The following is a 25,319-nucleotide window of genomic DNA, read 5'->3' as shown; positions in this document are numbered from 1 at the left end:
ATAATACCCTCTAGTTCCATCCACGTTGCTGCAAAGTGTCAGAATTTCATCCTTTTATATGGATGAGTAATATTCCATTGTATATATATATACACCACATCTTCTTTATCCATTCATATGTTGATGGACACTTAGGTTGCTTCCGTATCCTGGCTATTGTAAATAATGCTGCTATGAATATTGGGATACATGTATCTTTTCAAATGAGTGTTTTCATTTTCTTCAGATATATTTTCTCACATGATATGCAAAAATAAACTCAATGGATTAAAGACTTAAATGTAAGACTGGAAACCATAAAACTCCTAGAAGAAAACATAGGCAGACCACTCCTTGATATAAATCTTAGCAATATATTTTTTTGGGGGGGACACCTGTCTCCTAAGTCAAAGGAAACTAAAGGAATAAACAAATGGGACCTAATTAAACTTAAAAGCTTTTGCACAGCAAAGGAAACCATGGACAAATAAAAAAGACAACCTAATGAATGGGAGAAAATGTTTGCAGGTGATATGACTGATAAGGGGTTAATATCCAAAATATATAAACAGCTCATACAACTCAATATAAAAAAAACCCCAAACAACCAGATTAAAAATGGACAGAGGACCTGAATAAACATTTTTCCAAAGAAGGTATACAGATGGCCAACAGGCCCATGAAAACATACTCAACATCGCTAATCATCAGAGACATGCGAATCAAAATCACAATGAGATATCATCTCACACCTGTTAGAATGACTATCATCAAAAAGTCTACAAATACCAATGTTGGTGAGGATGTTGAGAAAAGGGAACCCTTGTACACTGTTGGTGGGAATTGCTGCAGCCACTATGGAAACAGTATGGGGGTTCCTCTAAAAACTAGAAATAGAACTACCACATGACTGAGCAGTTCTACTCCTTGGTGTATATCCAATTGGTGTATAAAACACAAATTCGAAAAGATACATGCACCCCCATGTTTTGGCCTCTATTTTGAAGAGTTGGCTTGCTACAATATAGTGAGAATGCCAACACTTTTCTAAAATTTTCTTCTGAGTCTAGTAGAATATTTTACTAGATTTTCAGAATTGCAGACTGCATTGGTTTCCCATGGCTCCTCTAACAATTTACCAAAACTTACTAGCTTAAACCAATACATATTTATTCTCTTATAGTTCTAGAGGCTAGAAATCCAAAATTAATGTCACTGGACTAAGTTGTCAAGAGTCTGGACTTAGAGTTTTGGGACTCTAGGGAAGAATCTGTTTCTTTGCCTTTTCTAGCTTCTGAAGGCTACTTGCATTTCTTGGCTCATGACCTCTTTCTCTAATCATTCCAGTTTCTTGCTTCTGTCATCACATTTCCTTCTCCCCTTTTAGTCACATCTCCCCTTTGTAAGGACACTTGCATGTAGGGTCCGTCAGGATAATCCAGGATAATCTTCCCCTCTCAGGATTCTTAATTTAATCATACCTGCAAAGTCCCTCTTATCCTATGAGCTAACATTTACAGGTTCTAGGGATGAGGATGTGATATCTTTGGGGCCATTGTTCAGTCTACTGTAGGGAACTTTCCCCTTGTATCACAGTCACATGGGCTTCAAATTCAGAATGACCTGGGTTCACACAACCACTTAGCAATTGTCTGAACTTGGGCGAGTGACTTAATTAGTTTTCTTTGCTATTAAACTGGGATAAACTCAGCACCGACCTCATAGGGTTACTTTGCCAATTAGATCAAGTAATGTAAAGTGTTTAGCAAACTAGGTCCTCACTAAATGTTAACTAGCATTGTCATGATTAATGTAGGCCCCAATGTGTTTACTCTGCCCTGAATAAGGAGAAACAGATCTATGCAAAGTGAGTGATTTCACAAATAGAGAACATGGTGCATTTTTCTCAGCTCCACTCCATGTTCACTTGGTTGTGTTGGTCACCTTTTCTTGTTCTATAGTTGAGGAGCAGGTGTCAATGCCCACTTCTCTGCGCAATTCCTGGTAACTGCAGACATCTATCTATCTGAAATAGGTTGGCTCTGCCAAGGTGGGGCCTTTCCTATTCCACCCCTTCGTTCTTTATTAGTTTTAGCTGTTCAGCACATGAGAATTATAATCTCCATTATACATTGTTATCAAGACCTGCCTGTCCCCCCCTCTGCACAGAGCTCTTTCCTTGAAATAGGACTGTATTAAATCCTACCACCAGGATTACTTCATTCCTAGTTGTTTTCTTGGAGCTGTAGTGTCCCAAGTGGATCGTGATAGATGGGGGTATGGGGAGGGAAATGGTTTTTCAATAGCAGCACCCACATTTTATTTTATTTTTAAAAATTTTTTGAATTAATTTTTATTGGAGTATAGTTGCTTTACAATGTTGTGTTAGTTTCTACTGTACAGCAAAATGAATCAGTTATACATATACATATATCCCCTCTTTTTTTGGATTTCCTTCCCATTTAGCTCACCACAGTGCATTAAGTAGAGTTCCCTGTGCTATACAGTATGTTTTCATTAGTTATCTATTTTATACATAGTATTAATCGTGTATATGTGTCAATCCCAATCTCCCAATTCCCCCCACCACCCGCCTTCCCCCTTGGTATCCATACATTTGTTCTCTACATCTGTGTCTCTATTTCTGCTTTGCAAATAAGATCATCTACACCATTTTTCTAGATTCCACATATATGCGTTAATATACAATATTTGTTTTTCTCTTTCTGACTTACTTCAGTCTGTATGAGGGTCTCTAGGTCCATCCACGTCTCTACAAATGACCCAATTTCATTCCTTTTCATGGCTGAATAATAATCCATTGTTTATATGTACCACATCTTCTTTATCCATTCCTCTGTTGATGGACATTTAGTTTGCTTCCATGTCCTGGCTATTGTAGATAGTGAGCAGCACCCACATTTTAGAGAAATGGTGTTTGTTCTGTTTGGTTTTTTCTTAGGTGGTATTAAGCTTCTTTCTAATGGCTTTCAGATGGGCTAGGGGTTTATTATTATGTAAAGATCACTGATTGCTTTCCTCAGTTCACTTCCATCATCCTAATTAATGAAAATTTTTTCTCAACTGCAGATAGGTGAATGCTTAAATTTAATGTTTTTGTGACCTTGACATTTTCGTCTTTTTATGATTGTTATAGTATTTTCTTGAGGCTATAAAAAGGGCTGCCTCACAGTCGAAGGTAACAAGCCATATTGAACCAGAAATCATGATTCTTTTTGAACATTTTTTATTTACTGTGAGCTTGGAAGTATCTGCCAAACTTGTTCAAATACTTGGCAATTCAGAAAGATATTATGCAACAGTGATGCTACTGTTGTATTATGTTATATCCTAATCATGATGAAGTTCTCATATATTTTTCTAACTCACGTTAAGCTTATCCTGCATCTTAGTATTGCCTCTGTATCTACAAACAACTGTTTCCATTTGATAGCCAAAAAAAAAAAAAAGACTAAAGCTATGTTTTATTTGCTGTCTCTCAGCACACATATAAAAGTGTTAAGTAGAACCTAGTACAAAAGGAGTTACTCATATTTCTTAGATGTTTTGTAACATATGATTTGGGAGCCATGAATACTAACTGGTATTCAGTAGATATAAATAAGTTAGTTTGTTGGATCATTATTTTTATTGAATCCTTTTGGAAGCGGTTCACTATAACCAAAAGAAGGTAGATAGTTTAAGTAATTTTAGAATACATATTGTTCATTTTTGACTATAAATTAACAATATGAATTGATTTAAATGGACATTTCAGTCATTGATTCTAAAATCTGAACTAATACAAGAGATGGAATTCAGCTGCCCAAGCAAGCTTCTGGGGTTTGATTATTCAACTGATTAAGATGCTATTTGTCAACTCTAGTTTACCACCCCTTTTAATTATATAGATAATCAAACTAAGAACTGCTAATTCTGTCTCCTATTAATTGATTGTAATTACCTACAGATTAAAACTGCATGTGCAATTAACTCAGAGAATTAATTGATAGAAGGGAATTGATAAAAGGGAAACAGAACGAGCTTGGCATAAAAGAGGCTCTAGGGACAACAGGCCTGCTGAAACCAGTGGTGTCTTGGGCTCTGTCAAGTCCTCATAAAGATACACCGCACTTGCCTCTGGACTTCTCTGGCTCTATCAGAGGCAGTTGCATAGATTATTTCATATGAACGTTTGGTTTCTTTGTTGACTGAAACAATATATTTGAAAGGTTTAAAATCCTATTGTCTTTGGGTTTTGTGCTGATATTCAGACAATTTGGACAAATCTATCAATTTGCAATATGGAGGAAATGCTTGTCACTACAAAGATCACAGAAAAGTGGTGAATGTTTTACCTAGTTAGAGATCCTTCCTTCCTCCCTCCTTTCCCTTGTTCCTTTCCTCATTTTCTTGGCAATATCACCAGATACAATCTTACCAGTTTTCTGTGACTCATCTAAATAATTTGTTTCTAAAGTAATTATGCTTATTAGATTTTGAAAATCCCTCTCATCTGTGTAAATAATTGGCTCATTGTTAACTGCATAAATTTGAATGAAAATGGGAAATAAAAAGCCACCCCCAACTCATATGTATTTAAAAACGATTACCATTATAAACATCAAGATAAATATCAAGAGAGGGAAGATGGTCTGATGAAAAAAAAATTTGGTCCTGAAAAAAAGAATTTTAAAAATCCCTTTTTAAAGACTCTTCCATTTTTTCAGATGTTTATATCAGTTGTATTACATGGGGCCTTTCACTCTCAGCAGTTTCCTGAGTGGCCTTTCACCCAATACCAAGTCAGTGCAGTAGCATATACTAAACATATGCTTGGGGCACAGCACTGTATTCAATATTATGGAGAATACAAAGCAAGTTAAAGACTCGCAAGTCTAGATAGGGAGATGAGATCTGAAGAAGACAACAAAATAACATGAACTAGTGGTATAATAAAGTTTTTCAAAGAGTCTAAATAAGTATTGAGGAAACACAAGGACACAAAGACATTAGTATGGATATTTAACAATTTTTTTAATGTTCAGAGTTAGCTAATAACTCCTTGTTAATCTGATGGGATATTTTGGTTTCTTTCCAAATTTTGCTATTGTATTTTCCCCAGATTTGTTTAATCTCAGAGTATTTTATTTTGTCCTGCTGGCTGGTAAACTGGGAGTTCTAACAAGATTTCTTATTTTTTCACCTATCAATATACAGCCTACTCTTGCTTCCCCCCCCGCCCACACACACCCTTAGATTTCAGAATCTTAATTTCTCTTTGGCATTATCTGTGAAGCTTGTTGGCTCTGTGAAGGGTTTGTGAAGATTTAGTCTGATGTATGACTTTGGTCTTCTTCAAACTATCAGCTTAAAACTTTCGACTGACTTTGTGGAATAAATTGGAATTTGTTGCATGTCACCTTCTGTGCTTAGCTTCTGAGGAGGAGTCATTAGTATAGATCAGTGTGTGAATGATTACCTTGAGGATTTTAGTGGAGACTTTACTGCTTCCTGAAGTGGAAAAGTTATAGCTATATTTTCTAGTGTGATACCTGTATACTGGAGAAAATAATGTATGGCCTTCTTGATTATATGAGTCTGTTTTGTGGGTAAACAAGATAAAATATTTGAAATGCTCTGGAATCTCTTGGAAAATAAGTCATATAGCATTTAGTTTCATTTGAGGTTGGGCTCTTCAGTGATCAGGAAGATTCCCTTTTGCCTGTGAGATTTAACCTTGTGAGGCTAATTCTAGTTCACCAGTGTTTACATAGTAACTTTAATCACATTGCTAATGAACCAGAATCACAGAGCAATTCCAAGTAAGATATTGTCCTCGCCCTGGAGGAGTTTATACATTTAAAAAGGAGATTGGAAAGAGATGCTCTGTTATCTAAAATAGTGAGAACATTTATTGTAGAAGTTCATTGAAGGAAGTGGGCGAAATAGGGATAGTGCTAGTAAATTGAGAAATGCTTCAAATTAGTCAAAAAAGCTTCATAAGAAATGTGGGGTATACACATCTCTAACACTCTTATGCTATCCTTTTATATCCCCCTGGGTTTATGAAAGTCCCCAGTAAAGGATGACGTGTATGGCCTTTCCTTTGCTATCCTCTTCTCAGATACTAATCTTTTCAGATTCTCTATGATCTACCCATTATTGGCATTCGCTTCCATTAAAGATATTCATTTCTTCATATTGGGTTGTGATTGAGATACATAATTTGTTATGGTGCCTCTCCTAGAGATTTTTCCTTTTTGATAGAGGGCAGAGACTGACTGAAATTGAGGAAATATATGTAAAATTAAGATGGGGTAGGATATGTGTGTGTATATTGATTAGAATGTCTCTGAGATAATATCACATTTTTATTATTTTATGTTACTACTCTACCTCCCTATATATAGGACACTTAACTTATGGTCCTATAAATAAATTGAAGCAATGAAATGAGAGAATACATTCCTTCTGATTTTTCTCTAAATTTATATGAAATTAACTGGTCCATGGAGGACTCTATTAAATTAAAAATTTCAGGAAAGAAGATATGTATATGAATGAGTATTAGAAAGAAAATTGGAAATGTAAAAATAGATTGATTCATTTGGATGGCAGGATTAAATTGTATTTCTGAGAAATAAGTGGACAAATAAATCTGAAATCTCCTCTTCATTAAAAAATTTTGTGCAGAAATCCCACATAACTACCATGAGACAGAAGAAATATGTGGGCATGTACTGGCTAACCTTTTGCTCTTCCAACCTATTTACCTTAAATACTTTCAATAATTTTATTTACTTCACAATATCAAAACTAGCACCTTGATAATAATTTTGAATTCTCTTTTAAAGTGCTTATGTAACAGGGAGAGGAGGTTTTCTTTTGTTTTCATAAGTGCTATTCACAAATCTGATTTTGCTTTAAGCCTCCCTTAAAAAAGAAGTCAGTGTTCTTGAAGAGAAGAATCAAAAGAATGAACTTATTAGTTTTCTGATGGGCACACTGTATGTAATAAAAACACGAGAGCTTTACTGTGTGAGGAAGCCCATTAACTGAAGCCTCTATGCAGTGCTATCACTTCCTCATCTTGTTATGGTAGATGAAAAGATGTGATTTAATACAGAATAGTGGGGCCATAAAGATGATTTACGTTCCTCTTTGTAACACTAAGCAGTATGATCAGTGTGTACTTTTCCTGGATAAATATTCTTTTAACCTGCATTGATATTTCCAACAGACAGAGCGTTCTATGATTGGAGAGGAGTAGTGTCTAAAAGGTTTTCCTGTTTGACTCATGACTCCAGTTGGCCTAGTTTCTCTGGATCATCGTCAGTATTTCAGGATTATTGTAGTGTAAGTATTTGTAAAACCGGACATAGAATTGCATTACCATTTTTCTAGCAAATGATTGAATTCATTTTGATATAACATGTAAGATGTTACTATGGGCATATTTCATTCCTAAAATGATTCCCCATTGAAATTCATCTTTTTTCTGAAGCAGTGCTTTTGTTCTGTTGTCTTATTTTGTGTAAATCTTGCTGATCACCTTAACTCCTAAATATGTATATTAGTTTTTGTTTGAAGAGTGGTAATAGCCAAAGTGATCATCACAGTGGTTTGCCCTAAATGTGATAGCGACTATTTTTGTAATGGTACCTAGACTATCAAGAAAATACAGTGGAAGCCAGTGGAGAATAAAGATGTTTGTTAGGAGTGTGGCACTAAGAGGACTTAACAATCCAAGGACAATGTCACGACCACATACTAATGGTTTTGTGAGTGAGGGCTCTCCAAACTGGGGCGTGAGAATCTATGACTTGAAGATGGAATCAGGACTTAACATTAAGTTCACCTGCTCATCAGGGCAAGTTCTGAGATGTCTCTATGTAAATACAGTAAGTCCCCTACATATGAACCTCCGAGTTGCGAACTTTCAAAGATGCAAATGTGTGTTCACATGTCCAATCACGTAAGTTAGTTCACGTGTCTGGCATACATTGTTACATGCGTGCGTCCTGTACGAGTGGTTGTGCTTTTGTGTATTTTATTGTGTAGTACTGTGTAGAGTACAGTAGTACAGTATGTTTATTTCAATCCCAGGATGTCCAGAAGCAGGCGTAAAAGCAGCAGTATGTATTGTACTGTTCTTTTCAAGGTACTGTACTATAAGATTAAAAATGTTTTATTTTTTGTGTTTTTTATGTATTATTTGTGTGAAAAGTACTATTACAGTACAGTAGTATATAGCTAACTGTGTTAGTTGGGTACCTAGGCTGACTTTGTTGGACTTACGAACAAATTGGACTTAACGAACGTGCTCTCGGAACGGAACATGTTCGTGTGTAGGTGACTTACTGTAGTAGAAGCAACTCATGTGATTCTGAAATCTTTAGCAATGATTTCTTAAAAGAGTGCAAAATGCCATTTTATAATATTTGTGTCTCACGGTGTCTGTATAGATGTCTGGAATTTTTACATCTCCTATATGTTCTGCTCTGTATGTGAATGTGTCTGTCTCATTTTCCTTTTCTTTCCTCTTTTTATATCATGAATTATTTTTCCTTTCGACTTGTGATTTGTATTAGTATTCTTGGGCTGCCATAACACAATACCACAGACTGGGTGGCTTAAACAACAGAGATTTATTTCTCAAAGTCCTGAAGGCTGGAAGTCCAAAATCAAGGTGCCAGTACGGCTGTTTTCTCCTGGGGCCTCTCTCTCCTTGGCTAGCAGAAAGCTGCCTCCTTTCTGTGTCCTCACATGGCCTTTCCAGTGTGTGTTTCTAGTGTCTCCCTCTCTTCTTATAAGGATGCTGGTCATATTGGATTAGTGCCCTTACCCATATGACCTCATTTAACCTAATTACCTCTCTAAGGGTCGCATCTCCAAATACAGTCACACTGGGGCTTAAGGAGTCATATGAATTGTGGGGAGACACAGTTCAGTCCATACACCATTAGAGAGCTGATAACAATTATTTTTCTTATCTACTGGATAGTTCGTTATCTAGTATTTTTAAAAATCTTGAGTTTTTATATTTTTTCTGTAAACCAAAACTTTTGAATCACATCATATTTAACTTCTGCTGCTAAATTCTTTGTGAGTAAATATACTAAAACTAAATCATTGCATCCCTGTTTTAGATAAGGGTATTATACGAACATTATTAAGGAAAATTATATGAATTTAGATGAGGAAATTATATGAATATTGTTTAGTGAAATTCAAAGTCTTCGTAATCTACTATTTTCAGAACATAGTAATTAATTACAGAATAGACAGTTACCTCCAGCTAATTGGATGTCTATTGCTAATTCATACATGTCCTTAGCAAAAGTAACACCCATAAAAGGCTGTTTTCATTTTCATTTTCCAGTAAAGGTGAATAAATGAACTACTGCTTACCCTGTTTTACACTAATCATTTAGAGATTGCTCCTAGCTGTGTGAAGAAGTACATTTAAACATATTTCTTTGGGGAATAAGTTGGGCAAGAGTAGACATGACTGTGGAGAGCTCCAGATGCAAGACTGGGGAATTGCCCACGGGGGAATTAGGAGTACAAAGAGCTACTAACCATGGCTTTGGCATAATAGATGGTGCTTTGGGTATGTGTACCTGTCTAAAGAAATTTGGGGTGGACTAGAGTGGAGACTGGGTCAGCATTAATAGGCCTTTTGCCTCAGTCCAGTTAGAGGTTTATCTTACTCTTGCAAACCCACTATGTTGGGGGCGGGGTGTGAATGGGTAAGAGGGGATAAGATTCAAACCTTCAGATTTCTTTCCTGCAGCTCACTGCATCTTTAATTTTCACCATTGAAAGTCTAATTTATTTATTTATTTATTAAGGATTCCCCTTTCATTTATCCTTTAAAATAATAACAGTACTAGAAGGGATCAAATATCAAGTTCTAAGTTCATCTTTTCTGCCATTTTTTTTATTGTGGTAAAATACACATAACATAAAATTTACCATTTTAACATTTTAGGTGTACAGTTTGGTGGCGTTAAGTACACCCACATTGCTGTGTAACTATTACCACCATCCGTCTCCAGAACCTTTTTATCTTTCCAAACTAAAACTCTGTACCCAGTAAACACTAATTCCTTGTTCTTCCTTCCCCACCATCCTCTGGCAACAAGTATTTTACTTTTTCTTTTGGGGCTGGCTCATCTCACTTATAATGTCTTCAAGGTTCATCCATGCTGTAGCATGTGTCAAAATTTCCTTCTTTTTTAAAAAGGCTGAATAATATTCTATCGAATATATATGCCATATTTTGTTTATCCATTCATCTGTTGGTGGACACTTGGATTACTTCCACAATTTGGATATTGTGAATAATGCCACTATGAACAAGGGTGTAGAACTATTGTTTGAACCCTTTCTTTTTCTTTTTTTGGATATATACCCAGAAGTGGAATTGCTGGACCATATTGTATTCCTATATTTAATATTTTGAGGAATCATCATATTATTCTGCAGAGTGGTTGCACCAGTTTACATTCCCTCTAGCAATGCACAAGTGCTCCAATTTCTCCACATTTTCATCAGCACTTATTATATTTCTGTTTTCTTAATAGCCATCTTAATGGGTGTGAAGTGTTAAGTAATCTTGATGTGAGTTTGTTCAATCAGGTCCAGAAGACAAAAGTAACTAGGAAAGTTGAGAATGTAGAAAGAAGTTTGCATTGTTAAAAGAGGAAAGAAGACAGGGTGCAGAAAACCCTGTATTTGATTTTGTAGGAGGAGAGAAAAATATAACATATTTTGCTTTCAAAACACTCTTGATAGCTTAGCTAATCATCAAAATTTTAATTTGCTCAAATAAGAAAGTCACTGTGGATATGCTTTCTTTAGGCTAAAAGAAAATATCCCTTCTAAGCCAGAGTTTCTGTTTTCTTTTTGAAGTATTTTGAATCCTATATGTTTTTAGTTCTAATTAAATAATACAATAATGTTATATGTCTTTAGTTTTAATGTTTCATTTCTGCAACTGCCGACTCATCATATTAGAATTGTATTCGAATTCCCAGTTATTTTAAACAGTGGCATATAGCCCCCTAAAACTTCTTTACATGAAGTTAAAGAAACTGCATTCCTAAGAAAAAGTTACTAATTCTACTTTTTATGATCTCTGAAGTCCTGAGACATTTGTAGCCTTAATTATCTTGAAAGATAATATTTATCCAAAGTAAGTGAGCACCTGTGAATATGATCCCTTGCATAATATAAAAATATAGTATTACATTTCAATAATATAAGAAACACCACCCATCTCCAACTTCGTTGTTGCAATTTCATTTCATAACTCTTCTTTACAAGGTTTTCTAACTTTATGATAATGTATGAAACACTCTGGAAAACCACAACCTGAAGGACTGTAGGTGTGAAAAACAACTCTGGTATTTATCAAAATTCTGAGGTGCAAAATTTAGTATCAATAGTGCTCTTAAAAAAGCTAGGATGAAAGCAGATATTGACAGAACTTTGTATAAGAAGTTAATTTCTATCTAATATTTATGAACATATAGAGTAAAAACTTTTATTCATTAGTCATCAGTAAGGCAAAACTCTCCTCTGTGAGTGGCTAACTCACAACTCTGTTGCAGTGGCTCTGGGATCAGAATGTTCCCTGACGGGAACTCTGCCATTTGGTGACCCCTAGAATGAGGATGAGATGACAAGCAAGGGACTGCCCAAGCATGCATGCTTGCATACTTATTGTGGTGGTGACAGGGTTCAGGGATGGAGGATCAGAGGGGAAAGAACAGTTGTGGTTGTCTGAATGGGAGGGCAGAGTGCATTTCAGGAAGTGAAAGAAGTTGAGTGTGGCAAAAGTATAGCATTCAAGAGGGCAAGTGGCAAGAAATGAAACAAAATTTAAGCAAGTTCCATCGTCATGAAGTGCCTTCCTTGTAGGAAGACATTTGATCCCTTTATTTTCTTAATCTTGGATGGAATTTGCCTAGCCTTGACACTAGGAAGTAGAGATTACAAGGAAATAGAACTTGGTTTAATACCTAGTTGCATTATACATTGTTTCGTGTTTCAAAGAATGCACTGTGAGTCCTCTGGGCATTTGGATCTCCCTCCTTTCAAGGAGAACAAGTCCTATATGAGAGAAGAAACCAAGAGTCACTTGTCCTGTTTTTAAACATACTTATAGATTCAGCTCATAAACAAAACAAAAAATTATTAGTTTTGCAGAAACATATTTTTAGAAATGAAAAAAGAAATTCCATATATAACATTATGCTTCACATTAGCTTAATTTTGACCATGAAATGGGTAGACTAGATTTTAATGAAATTTCTTATCACTCTTCTCTGGAGAATTTTCTTGAGCCATTTTGGGAAAAGAAAACTGTAAGAATCTAGGGGGATATTCTTCTCTTAACTTGGAAATTTAGATATTTTTTTGTGATTCTTTACCAAATTATGCTGTCAGAAGACTGTGGGCATTCACTTGATTTTAGTACATAATAAAAAATAGTAAATTAACTTATAATATGTAAAATATCTTTGCTCATTTTTTTCTCCTCCATCACATTTTCTTCTCTCTGCTCTTTTCCTTCCCTCCACACATTTGAGAGGTATTGTAATCATTTTCATACTCATGATTTTCTCCTCTTGTGGGTTGCATTTGATAAAAAATGTCATCTGATTTGATTTTCTGATATTTCGAAGAATTAACACAAATCATTATGACTATTAAATTTAAAATTTCTATTTATTCAAATGATTTCCTAAATTTTAAAAAATCATTTTGGGTATCAATGAAATTACATTTTGAAAATTCTGTTCTTACAGAATTAGGCTTGGGTTTAATTTAAGCCTTGAGTTAACTACGTGACTATGATTTTTTGACATACTGAAGAGCATTCCAACAGTTTACTCTTATCTGATCTTCTAATTTGTTTGTTTTGGTACTGTTACAAGCAGTGATGTCTAATGCTGTACATTATCTTCAAACTTCACATTTTAATTTTGAAATGCATATGTATTTTCCTATGAAATATAAAATTTTGAATCTTTGTGAAAGAATGATAATTTATTTTGATATATACATACAGGTAAAACTATTATTTTTTTAACGTATATAGTTGCAGTTAAAACCCCACATTTTAATAGTTATATTGCCTTGTAGCAATATTATCTGAGCCTGACATTTTTATATATTTTATATGGGCCTAGGTATTTTATAATCATCATTTATTTTATTTTTATTAAATCTTTCCTTCTAGATAAAAATTTCTACTGTTGCCTTAATTAAAGTACTTTTTGGGAAAAGAAAGAGGTACTCCATTGCAGAATTCCTTTAGCAATAAATAGGTTAAGATGTATAGACCAACAACAAACTGGTCAAGACATATATATTTAAAACTATTCTCACAAAATTTTAAAAGAAAGCACTCTTGGTGATTGCAAGATTTGGATTGTAATGTTACTTAGGCGTACCAATGTACCATCATTTAAACAGCTCACAATACCGTTTACACTAAATGATATTCAAAAGTGGAAGGTTAGGTAAATAAACAGGATAATTTTAAATTTGTATTTTTGGATCAATATATTTTTATAGAGAAAAATCTTGATCTATACTTCTCTTTTCTTTTATCATAAAAGACCACTGGATTTTTAGTTTCGTAAGTAACTTTACAATCTTTCTTTACTGTAGAAGCCAAAAGATTCAATCAAATTCTGTCAATCATGTTGCCCCTTTATTCTGAGATGTCCTCGTGTGGGAAAGGTATTTGAGGGACACTAGGCCCATGGGCATTAGTAACAGTGCTCGTCGTAGTTCTAGTTTTATAATAACCTCCAGTCAACATGCACATTCTTTCTGAGATAAGCTGGAGTGTGATTGTTACCAAAACCTGGATGAAAGAATGAAAAGCTGGATGCAAAGAACATTGGAGCAGATATTAGGTTAAGGGAGTGAACAGACTGTGCCTACCCTGGGGAATCCCCCCACCCCCACCCTTCTGGGAAGCTAGGTACGCTTGTTCTCTAGGAAAGGGAACATTAACTAAATTTCTTAAAAAGTAATGAAAGAGAACAAACTGTAAAAAGGCAGCCAAAAAAGGCAAACATCTGTTACTGAACATGTCTCACTTGACTTCCTTTTAATGTTCTTAGGAATAAATTTATGAACTAGGAAAGGTTCAGCACTAATTAGATTGTTTTCATCAAACAAAATGCACCAGACATGGATGTTGAATATGAATGAAAACTTCAGTAGTAATAATAAGTAGGCATAGAAAGTGCCAGGAGACATAGAAAGTGCCAGGAGACATAAACATCCTGGGTTATGGCCACAGGCTTTGGATAATGCTATGGCTGTTAATATTGCATTGACTTAGATTTGTTGTGATATGCTTTTTTAAATGATCAGAGAAATATGTCTGAAAAGTCAAGTGTATTCATTAAACAGTAGATGGATTAGGTGCAAAATTTTCTCTTCAATTATACTCATTTAGGCTAATGAGATGTTAGAATGAATTGGAATAACTAATACAGAGGTACTCAAAGGCAAAGTTTTTTAGTAAGAGCAGCAGCAGTGGTGATAGTTGTAGCTTGTCGTAGGTGTGGAGATCCATGCTTTATTCAGAACTCTTGGGACCAGCCATATTTGGGAATCAGAAAATTTCAAACTTTAGAGAGGTAAAAAGAAAAGTAGATCTGTAATCAAACCTGTAATCAAAGCATGGTAATATTTTGTAGTAAATCATATGAATATTCTCATTAAGTGGGAGATACAGGCTGCTATATAGGTCATTTGTTTGTTGGTTCTGGTTAGGTTTTGACACCAAAGGTTAGGTGAGTTAAATTCTCCCCTCCATATGTGTTATGAAAAATTTGTTGGTTTTCAAAGCTTTCTGGATTTCTGAGTTATAAATAAGGAATCATAGGCTTATAGTAGTAATAGTGATAGCAAAAGTAATAGTAGTGGTGGTCATAGTAGATAAAGGTGATGGGGAAGATAAGGAGATAAGGACAGACAGACAGACAGACACACACACAAATATATATATACACACTGTGAAAATAAATAAAGGGAACCTCATTTAAAATGGAGCCATGCAGCCTGAGGGGGAACTCTCACGTGTATACCACTCTTTGCACTGGCATAACCAGCAGGAAGAAGGAAGGTAAGAATTGTTTTGACAAGGGAAGACATTAATCACAGGGGAATTTTATCTCCTGCTTTTCAGAAAAAGAAGGAAGGTCCCCCACAACCTCAAGCTCTTGCTCTTCTCCAATGAACTTTTGTTCAGAACAGCCCTTCTTTATTTCCTCCTAACACCTACTCAAAAGCCAGACCCCTCTCCTTTATTTTTCAGACTTGCCTGTGATTCACCATAGCTTGTCTGTCCCAAATTGCAATTCTCTGCTATTCCCGAATAAACCCATTTTGTGGGTAAAATAACTGGCTATTTTATTTTTAAGGTTGAAAACATACACACACACATTATTAGTTCTATAAGGAAAATACCATGATCGTATATTCATTGTTATTGATACTTGATGCAAGACACGTCCTGGAATTAACTGCAGAATGTCCATGTTTATGTGATTCCCAATAGCAGAATCAGGCAGATGTGATTATATATCTCTGATAGATGCTACTCCCTGTGATTGTTCTTCCCCGAACCCCACCTAAAGGAACACGACTACTTTTATTTTTTCAGAGTGCATCATGAATCTCTTCACTGGTTTATTACTGGCCTTCCTCACTAAATGTAGGTTCCATAAGGCTGAGGACATTTTAGATCACCAGTGCAACCCCAGTGCCTAGAATGGTTTCTGTCATAAACTAGAGGTTTAGAAAATATTTGTTGAATAAATGAATAATAGGCTATTTGACATTTCCCCAAGTGGAACACATAAGAGACCCAAGGTTCCAAAGCAGTGAAAAACACAACCATGATAATATTATTAAGAAGAGGAAAAAGAAAAAAAAGATGATTTAAGGATGTTGCATTAATTTTTTTTTTTTTTCTGTATTGACTGAAAGAGTTGTACGATCCTTAATTCTTTGCCCTGAAATGGACTTTTTGGCCCATTCCTCTTCTCTGGAATCCGTGGCCATTCTCATTTTGTCACACAGTTCTCCTGTTGGGTTCTTTTTTTCTTTTTTCTAACCTCCTCCAACAGTCTCATTAGAAGATCCCTTTGAGTCTGCAGACAGGATGGGTTTCATTGGCTGTCTGGAGAGGACCAAACAAATCCATCCCAAGGGCACAAACTCAAAACTCTGAGTTGTAGGAGATCTGGTGATGAAGACTAGGTTGCAGATGGTGAGATCTGGTTGGTAGTAATCAGGAGGCCACACACACTCCCATTCAGTTGTTGTGTTAGGAGAGTATCAGAGGACGATGATCCTCTCAGCCACACAAGGCTGCTTCAGGGTTCTGTCTGCAGTGATTGATTCCTAATCTGACTCCAGTTGTATCCTTGAACCAGACACATAGGACAACTTTTAAACTCAAATTATTTTAGGTCTTTGTGTTCTTCCTTCTCTGTTTTCCCTGTACTGTTACCACATAATTATGACCATCCTATAAAGCCTTTAACATCTGCTTTTTACCACGTGTTAAAATAATTTTTATAAATATGCTCGTAATACCTATATTTTGAAGGAAACACAGATGAGCCAAAAATGAGAAAATCAACCATACTTATTATAGCAACAATGCTTTATAACCTTATTTTTTTCACTCAAAGATATATTCTGAGCATCTTTTCTTATTAACATATTTTCTTTAATATTAAATAACTCATTTTTGGTTATCTTGGCAATTGACAATGCTTTAATGGAATGCAGTGCATTATATTTGTAATTAAATCTTGGTGCATATTCTAAATTTCCTTAGGATAAATTCCTTGCAGTGGAGTTGCTGGTATGCTTCCCCCTTTTGCTTTGTTTTTTATTATATACTGTTAATTTTTCCTCCAAAGAAGTGTTGCTTTTAGATTTTCACATAGATTTCCACTGCTTCTTATTCCTCAAAAACAAAAGTACACAAAGAAAAAGCAAACCAATAACCAACGAAAATTAGATAATTCTCTGCAGGTTTAGTTAGGCCCTCCCGACTCCATGGGTCAATAGCATTGTTATCATCCAGGAACTTGTTAAAAATTTAGCTTTCAGGACCCACCCCAAATGTATTGAATCAGAATCTGTATTTGAATGAGATCAGTAGTGATTTATAAGCATATAAAAATTTGAGAAACACTGTTTTAGACAATTCCCCATAATATTTTGCCTTTTAAGTGAGCTTTTGATAAGTAGTGACAGTCTATACAATGTAATTGTTTTCCTGACAAATACCTGAAGTACAGATACTCTATGCTGAATTTAGTCATGTGGTGGGATAGGAATGTGGTTTATTGTGAACGTTGACGAGTGAGATTATAACTGATCAAAGATATCAGAAACACATTTTCAAGTAATGAAATAGAACTACAGTGAATGTCAAAATTGGCCTGGGAAAATATGCCAGCTATTTTGATAATACAGCTTTCACCCAAATAAAATAATCTGGACAATTTCAATAAGCTGATATATCATCCAAGTATATCCTGAGTCTCTAGGAATTAGATCTTAGTGATTTATAAGAGCATAAAGTTTGATAAGCACTGTTTTATGTAATTCCCCATAAACATGCTCCAAACAAGGAGAAATAGTCAAGTTGTAGTTAGGGGGCTGGGGCAGCTTTTGACCACCCCCACCATGCATCTGATTGGCTGTTCTAAGTCCCATTATGATTAAGTTCTACTGACTCCCTACAAAATCATTGGAGATTTTCTAAAAGAAATGAGTGGAAAACAAAATTGCTGAGTGCCAATCAATTAAAAAAATTAATGTAAACTCTAATGCTGTCTTTGTTCACTGTATTCTATTTTCATAGATTAAAAATTTTCTACCTGTATTACCAATTTCACTTTCCGGATAGAGTAGTGTATTGAGTCTGAATGAATCCCAGTCACCTCCTTCCTACTTGTGTAATCAAGGTAAAGATATTAAACTTCTCAACTTCCTAAGGGAAAGTGAGAATTAAAGTATCTATTTTGCAGAGTCTTGGTGAATATTGAAGAACATGAACATAAAGCAGATAGTAGGTTCTAATTATTAGTTATAACAATTTATTAGTTCTGGGATGCAGTTCCAGATCTAGCACATAGTATATAAATCTTATGATGGTAACCAAACTCACTGTTTACAATGGTCTTACAGTTAAATAAGTCCCAAACAAATGCACAAATGAAAAGGATTGAATTCAAAAGTTTAAAATTCTATCCAGTTTATAACCAAATTGTTTAATAATAAATTAATTACCTGGGAGGGTATGTTATATACAAAGGGGGAAACATATTCAAAATCAAATAAGCACCTTACATTCATTTGAGCATCAACTTTAATATCGATATGAACACAAGCACATTAAAATGTCCTCAAATTGTAAAACATGAACTCATTTCCTCATTTTGTTGTTTTAATTCTAGCTGATAAAAAAAATTAATCATATGTATTTATAGATTCATACACTTAAAATTTCAGAATAAGACAACACAATCCTGGCAGCAGCTGTTCCATTGCTTGGCATTCTTGAATTTTGAAGTTTCCAAGAACACATACAAACCACAGGAGAGATTTGGAGCCATGTAACCTCCTAGTAAGTTTTGATATATTGAATACTTGGGAAACCCATAGATTCCCAAGATCTTTTCATTCTTTTCTTTCTCGGGGGACAGACACTCATCTTAAACTCAAGGAATTTTTTTACCACACTATTTAAAAAATTTGTATTGTTTTATGTATCAATTATACAAAACAGTGTATTATTCATATACGTATCTATTTATAGCTCTATATCTTAAAGAATAACACTAAAACAAATACCTGTAAAACTTAGGGAACAGAACTCAATGTGTCTTTTCTTTCCCTTCATATCCTGAAGAAACCAGTCTCCTTAATTTTACGTTAATTGTTCCCTTGCTTTTCTTTATAATTTAGCACATCTACACACATCTCTATTTAGTATTTTGCTTACTTTTACTTGTTTTTCACTTTATGTGTGTGGAATTATAATGTTTTCTCTCTCTCTCTTTGCCCAGAAACGTATTTTTTTTTAAAATAAATTTATTTATTTATTTTTGGCTGAGTTGGGTCTTTGTTGCTGCACGCGGGCTTTCTCTAGCTGCGGTGAGCGGGGGCTACTCTTCGTTACGGTGCACGGGCTTCTTATTGCTGGCTTCTCGTTGCGGAGCACGGGCTCTAGGCACTTGGGCTTCAGTAGCTGTAGCACGCGGGCTCTAGAGCTGCAGGCTCAGTAGTTGTGGTGCACGGGCTTAGTTGCTCCGCGGCATGTGGGATCTTCCCGGACCAGGGCTCGAACCCGTGTACCCTGCATTGGCAGGCGGATTCTTAACCACTGTGCCACCAGGGAAGTCCCAGCAATGTATTTTTGAGAGCCATCAGTCTTCATAAATGTTAATCTGTGGCCCCATGGTTCATTCATTTTCATGGATGCACAACATCCCATTGAATGAATACACTACAATTTAATTATCCTTTCTATAGCTGAGAGATATTTGCCTTTTTAAAAAGTTATGTCCTATTATGAACAATTCTGCTACATTCTTCTACAAGTGTTAGGTGCAAGAGTTTCTCTAGGGTAAGAATTCCCAGCATCAATATGAACCTGCATCCTGTTGCATCGAGAACGGGTTATATAGATGCCAGAATATTGATCCCTTCAGCCTGGGAGGCAGGTGGACAGGGCCTGGGCAGTAGGAACTCCATAACTGATTATTAACTGCCTGAATAATTGATTGCCTCTAGCCACAAGCAGCCTGGAGTAGACTGGCTGTGCTGGCCAGTGGGCGTATATTCAGTGTTACCAGGCAATATAGAGAACAGTTTTCCACTCCTAGAAACAGTTTATGAGAGTCTGCATTGCTTCATATGCTTGGTAACACTTAATAATATGTCAAAATTTTAACCTTTTCCAATTTGGAAGATATGAAATATTTCTTTGAGATTTTAATTTGCATTTCCCTAATGACAAATCAGGCTGAGAATTTTTTTTCACATATTTCTGGGCCACGATTATTTCTTTTTTGTGAACATCATACAGTTGTATTTTCAAAAATATATTTAGATGCATTTATACCCCTTCTGTTCTGTGTTCTCTATTTGTTCTTTCTATTTTGTCCTTTTTTTTCTCTTTTGCTCCTTTGTCTATTTTGGAAATTGATTGACATGTTTTCCCCTCTTGTTCCATTTTTCCTAGTACTAGTTTTCCTTGTACTAGTTTTGTACTAGTACATTGTACAAACTAGCATTGTACTAGTTTTCCTTGTTCTCGTTTGACCTTTATGTTCTTTTTTTACTTTTTATAAGTGGTTAACCTATGGATTTTAATACATACTTTTAAAGTATATTTATCCTTTTCCCACCTCATACAGAAATCTTAGATTGCCTTAACTACCAGAGTTTAATTCTCTTATTATTTTCACTATTTTTAACTTCACAAATTAGAAACCATTATTTTGTTTTCTACCTCCTTGTCTGTTTAGGTTTACCTACATGCTTACCAATTTTTTTTTTACCTGCCCTTATATCTAGCGTCACAGGCTATAGGATGATTTTCCTTCTTGAATTACATCCTTTAGAAGTACCTTTAGTAAGGGTCAGGTGGCAGAAAACTTCTGTTTATATCTATTTTTTCCTCCTCAATAATACATTCTCAGAATCTTGAAGTTATCTTTCCCCTGTTTTCTGGCTGCCACTGTTGCTGTTGAAAAATCAGATGTTTGTCCAGTTGTCTTTCCTTTGTGAGTAATCTCTCTTCTCTACTTCTAAGGACTTCTTTTCATTGTTCTGCTGTTTTATTATGAGATGTGTAAGTGTGTTTTTCTTTCTATTTATTCTGCTTGGTTTCTGTTTGGCTTCCTAACTATGAAAGTCAGTGTCTTTCAGCATTCTGGAAAAAAATCTCTGTCACTATCTCTTTAAATGCTTTTTTTCTTCCATTTTTTTCTTTATAAGCTCTGCTTAAAACTTTTTCTAAAACTCTCCTTACACATATGTTGTCTTCCATTTAATTGTCACTCTTTGTCTTTTTTTCCACTTTTTCACATTTTCCATCTCTTTGTCTCTTATTGCTGTATCCTGGGTCTTATTTTCCCTCCTGATTCCTCTTTTATGTGTTTTCTTTTTGTGTGTCCATTCTTTTTTTTTTTTTGCTACTCGTTGAGTTTCCAATTATTCCAATTATTATATTTTTCATTTCTAGAATGTCTAGTTGTTACTTTTCAAATCAGCTTGTCAGCTTTGAAAATTTTTGGTTACTTTAACATATTTCTCTAAACATATAGAAACGGAAGCTCATTCTTATTTTATATTCTGTATACCTTAGTTTCAGTACTGGAGTCTTTGAGTTTCTGAATGTGTAGTTTGTTGTTTCTTCTGATGCTTTGATTGCTTATTTTCTTATGTTTGATGATTTTCTGACTGTGAGCTCATTTTTCTTGGTATTTTATTGTGAGAATTCTTTGAAACCTGAATTTAAACTGCATTCTTCTAAAAATGATTGATATTAGCTTTTACTGGGTACTCTTTCAGTGCACTACCAACCTGGGACCACTTTGTTCTTAATTTTTTGCTTTTCTTTGATAGGAGGTGTTTAGGGAATTGCCTATAGTGTGAAGTCAGGCCCCAAATCCATATGAATGAAGTCTTATCCTGAAAAATTCCTATGAGTGACTTTTTCTCCTCTCCACCCAGAGGCAAGGCCATGACAGACAAGTGGTCTCATGCTATCTCTTTCTCCTTCTGTTTCTACTTCTTTCTTTCTCTCCCCAGGGGAATTTTAAAATCCTGGTTTATATTCTAAGGATATTGCACTTCCAGTACCTAGGTTTTATGAGAGGTGTTCTCAGCTCTGATATTCCTTCATGCTCTGGGTTCCAGTGTTTGTCTCCCAACTTCAGGGCACGGGGCTCATTAGAACCCAGGTTCTAGGTTGTCTAAAATTTCCATGCCATCCCCAAGGCTAAGACAGGCTCCAGAACTCATACAACAGTAAATTCAACATTCTCGTTGTTTTCTACCAGAAAAGAGTTCTATTACTTTCCCTTCATTTCAGCTATGCATTTAAAATATATTTGATTTTTCGTTTTAGAATATGTGTTAGTATTATGCTGTGATTTGTTGCTATGAACGTGCTACTGGAAACAACAGCCCTGTTATATCTTTTACAAATAGGTTCCAACCCTCAGAGGGACTTATAGTGGGATGTAAACTTCTCTGTCCAGCTCCCTCTTTCTCATCAGTCTTTGTATTGCCTCCTATGTGATACTTAAATTGCTAAATATCAAAGAGTTTTCATTTCCCTTGGAGGTTAAAGAAATTTTATCTAGTGATTGATAAAGGAAAAACCTATGTTTTGTTGGGCCACCTCCCTCAGTCTTGCCTAATTTGAAAGTTGAATGGCTTTTTGAGGTCATGGCTATTACAGAGTGACCAGCATTACCTATGGTATTCCCTCCACTTCTCTTAAGAAATGTAAAAGAAATACCACACTTGAGAACACCTTCACAATGGGGCTTCTGTGGCTCCACAAGAAGATTTTGAGAAACTATGGGTTTCCTGGGCCTATCACAACTTCCTGGGTGTGGCTCTATGGCTGGAAAACCCTTCTGTGGTTTGTATGTGTTCTTAGAAGCTCTAAAATACAACAGTGTAAAGATAATGACTTGTGAAAAATTCCAAAATGATGTGTTTGGTGCCTTCTGGTTCTGCATGTGTGCAAGTTACTGACAGTTTTCTTTTTAAAACATTTCTTACACAAGAAGCAGTAGCAGTACAAGGAATGCAACTCACTGCTATTTCACAGAATGTGCTGGTGACATGACTGACTTCTGCTGGGGAAACACAAGTTTCAAGCCTGGCAGAAAAAGCTTTTCAGTTTATTTCACATGTTTTAATGTGCAATTTTTAATTTTATATGTATATGCTATCAGTGATTTTCTCTTCACAGTTATCTATTTTTAAAGAAACCTTTCATTTACCTTGAATGATGTGTTTATATATGCTTCTGGTAGGGTCACAAAGCTGTTTAAAACTATGAAAATTTCTTGCTACTTAGAAAATCCCCTTTAACCACATTTTAGGGTAAGTATTGGAGGTGTAATGTGCCAATTATAGATTACCTTGTTATTGCAAACATATTGCAGAATTTCACACTAATAGTAGTAATATAGAAGTATGGCTAGCATTATGATGTGAAATGAAAGGCTTTCTTCCATATTTCATCTGTGGTTAATCAATGCAAGAATTTAATCATCAAACTATGAGAGAAATTAGCAGCATTGTCAAAAGGAAGAAATAAATTCCAGATGAGATTTGGAAAGAAGGGGGAGTTGGTGGATTAGGTAGCTGCTTCTAAAAAGAAGCTTGAGATTTAATATTATGTGAATTATCAGAAGTTGGTGCCGGTTAAGTTGTGGGATTTGAGAAAATATGTGGGGGAAAGGAGTCTGAAAAAGGTTTGAAATAAATTCACACAGGTTGTTAAAAAAATTGGAAAATTTTGACATGAGTATTTAATAAGTGACTTACATCATTATCGAAGTATTTAGAATGTGTCGCTTCAAATGCATTGTCATGGAGAGACTAGGATCTTGAAGAAGTCTAGAGAAGCAGCTGGCAGCTGTGGAAAGAAGAAACATTTTGAGAGAGAATGGAATTGAAACATCAAGGCAGAATGGACTTGAGATTTTAATATATAAGTATGGAGAAAACTAAGACTTAGAAAAAAAACCCCAGGACCCCTTAAAGAAAAGGACTGCTATTGACTTCACAAAAAGGTGACCAAACTCCCCCGCCACCACCGGTTTCTAATTATGGTAGGTAGGAAGAAAAAGACACAACAGAGGTAACTGGAAAAAAATCAGAGAACATTTTATTAAGAAAAATCCTCAAGAATGTTTGTCTGAGACTGTTTTGCTTAGTGGCCTTGATATTTGACACCTTTCATGGTGGAGAATATGAAAATCTCAGTTAGTCTGGCCAAGAAGGAAGCAGTTAAAAAAATTTAGTTGGCAAGTGTAAATAGTAGTATCACATAAGGACAGTGTGTTCCAAGCCAAGCACTTTGTTGTGTGCAAAAGTATGGACTACATAAGTTAAAAAATAATTTTTGTAGCCGTGAGTATTTTTTCTAGCCATGAATATGTGTCATGGAACATCTTGAGAGCAATATTTAAAATATAGGTGCTTCTTCTTGTTTTATTATCACCTACATGTTGCACATAAATTTTAAAAAGTACAGTATTATTTTTGAGGGTGAATGCTTTGAAAAATAAAACATGATCAGGGAATTCTAAAAGTGACAAATAGTTGAGAGGTGATGCAAGTTAATTCTCAAGGTTATTCTTGCATTCTAACATAACAGTAGAAGAAAAGTTAATCTTCAGTCTTAAACAATGAATGGCACGAAATACAAGTTTACATATACAAGTCAGACTGCATCCGAGAGAGCACTCACTATAGGACAGAGTGAAGCTTGTATTTAAAACAATCACTCTGCATCTTAAAACTGAGTATTTTTGCAATACAGATACAAATTTCTTCCACATTTCATCTTTACACTTTTTATATATCCTGAGATTTTATAGAAGAGACTTCTTTGGGTTCAGTTGCCAAATAATGGTTAAATACATATTAGCAACTTTATGTTTTTAAATAAATTTATTTATTTATTTTTGGCTGCGTTGGGTCTTCATTGCTGTGCGTGGACTTTTTCTAGTTGTCGCGAGGGGGGCTGCTCTTGGTTGCAGTGCATGGGCTTTTCATTGTGGTGGCTTCTCTTGTTGCGGAGAGTGGGCTCTAGGTGTGCGGGCTTCAGTAGTTGTGGCACAAGGGCTCTAGAGCGCAGGCTCTGTAGTTATGGCGCACAGGCTTAGTTGCTCTGTGGCATGTGGGATCTTCCCAGACCAGGGATTGAACCTACGTCCCCTGCATTGGTAGGCTGATTCTTGTTTTAAAAAAATTAATTATTTTATTTTTGGCTGTGTTGGGTCTTTGTTTCTGCGCGCGGGCCTTCTCTAGTTGCGGCGAGCAGGGGCTACTCTTTGTTGCAGTGCGTGGGCTTCTCATTGCAGTGGCTTCTCTTGTTGCAGAGCACGGGCTGTAGGCATGAGGGCTTCAGTAGTTGTGGCGCATGGGCTGTAGAGCTCAGGCTCAGTAGTTGTGGCGCATGGGCTTAGTTGCTCCACAGCATGTGGGATCTTCCCGGACCGGGGCTCGAACCTGTG

General features: G+C 35.5%; 1 protein-coding gene across 1 annotated transcript in view; it reads left to right on the top strand.

Annotated features, from left to right (window-relative positions):
- IQCM (IQ motif containing M) overlaps window positions 1–25,319 on the top strand; it is a gene marked incomplete at its 5' end in the record, with an annotated part of 334,909 nt that overhangs the window by 82,238 nt on the left and 227,352 nt on the right. The window contains one exon of the mRNA XM_082653985.1: window positions 7,223–7,338. Within this exon, the coding sequence (XP_082510111.1) occupies window positions 7,223–7,338 (116 nt within the window). The remainder of the gene's footprint in view (window positions 1–7,222; window positions 7,339–25,319) is intronic.

The sequence above is a fragment of the Grampus griseus genome (genome assembly GCF_964374135.1).
Source record: "Grampus griseus genome assembly, chromosome: 4".
Classification (NCBI taxonomy): domain Eukaryota; kingdom Metazoa; phylum Chordata; class Mammalia; order Artiodactyla; family Delphinidae; genus Grampus; species Grampus griseus.
This window is presented reverse-complemented; position numbering and strand designations above follow the sequence as displayed.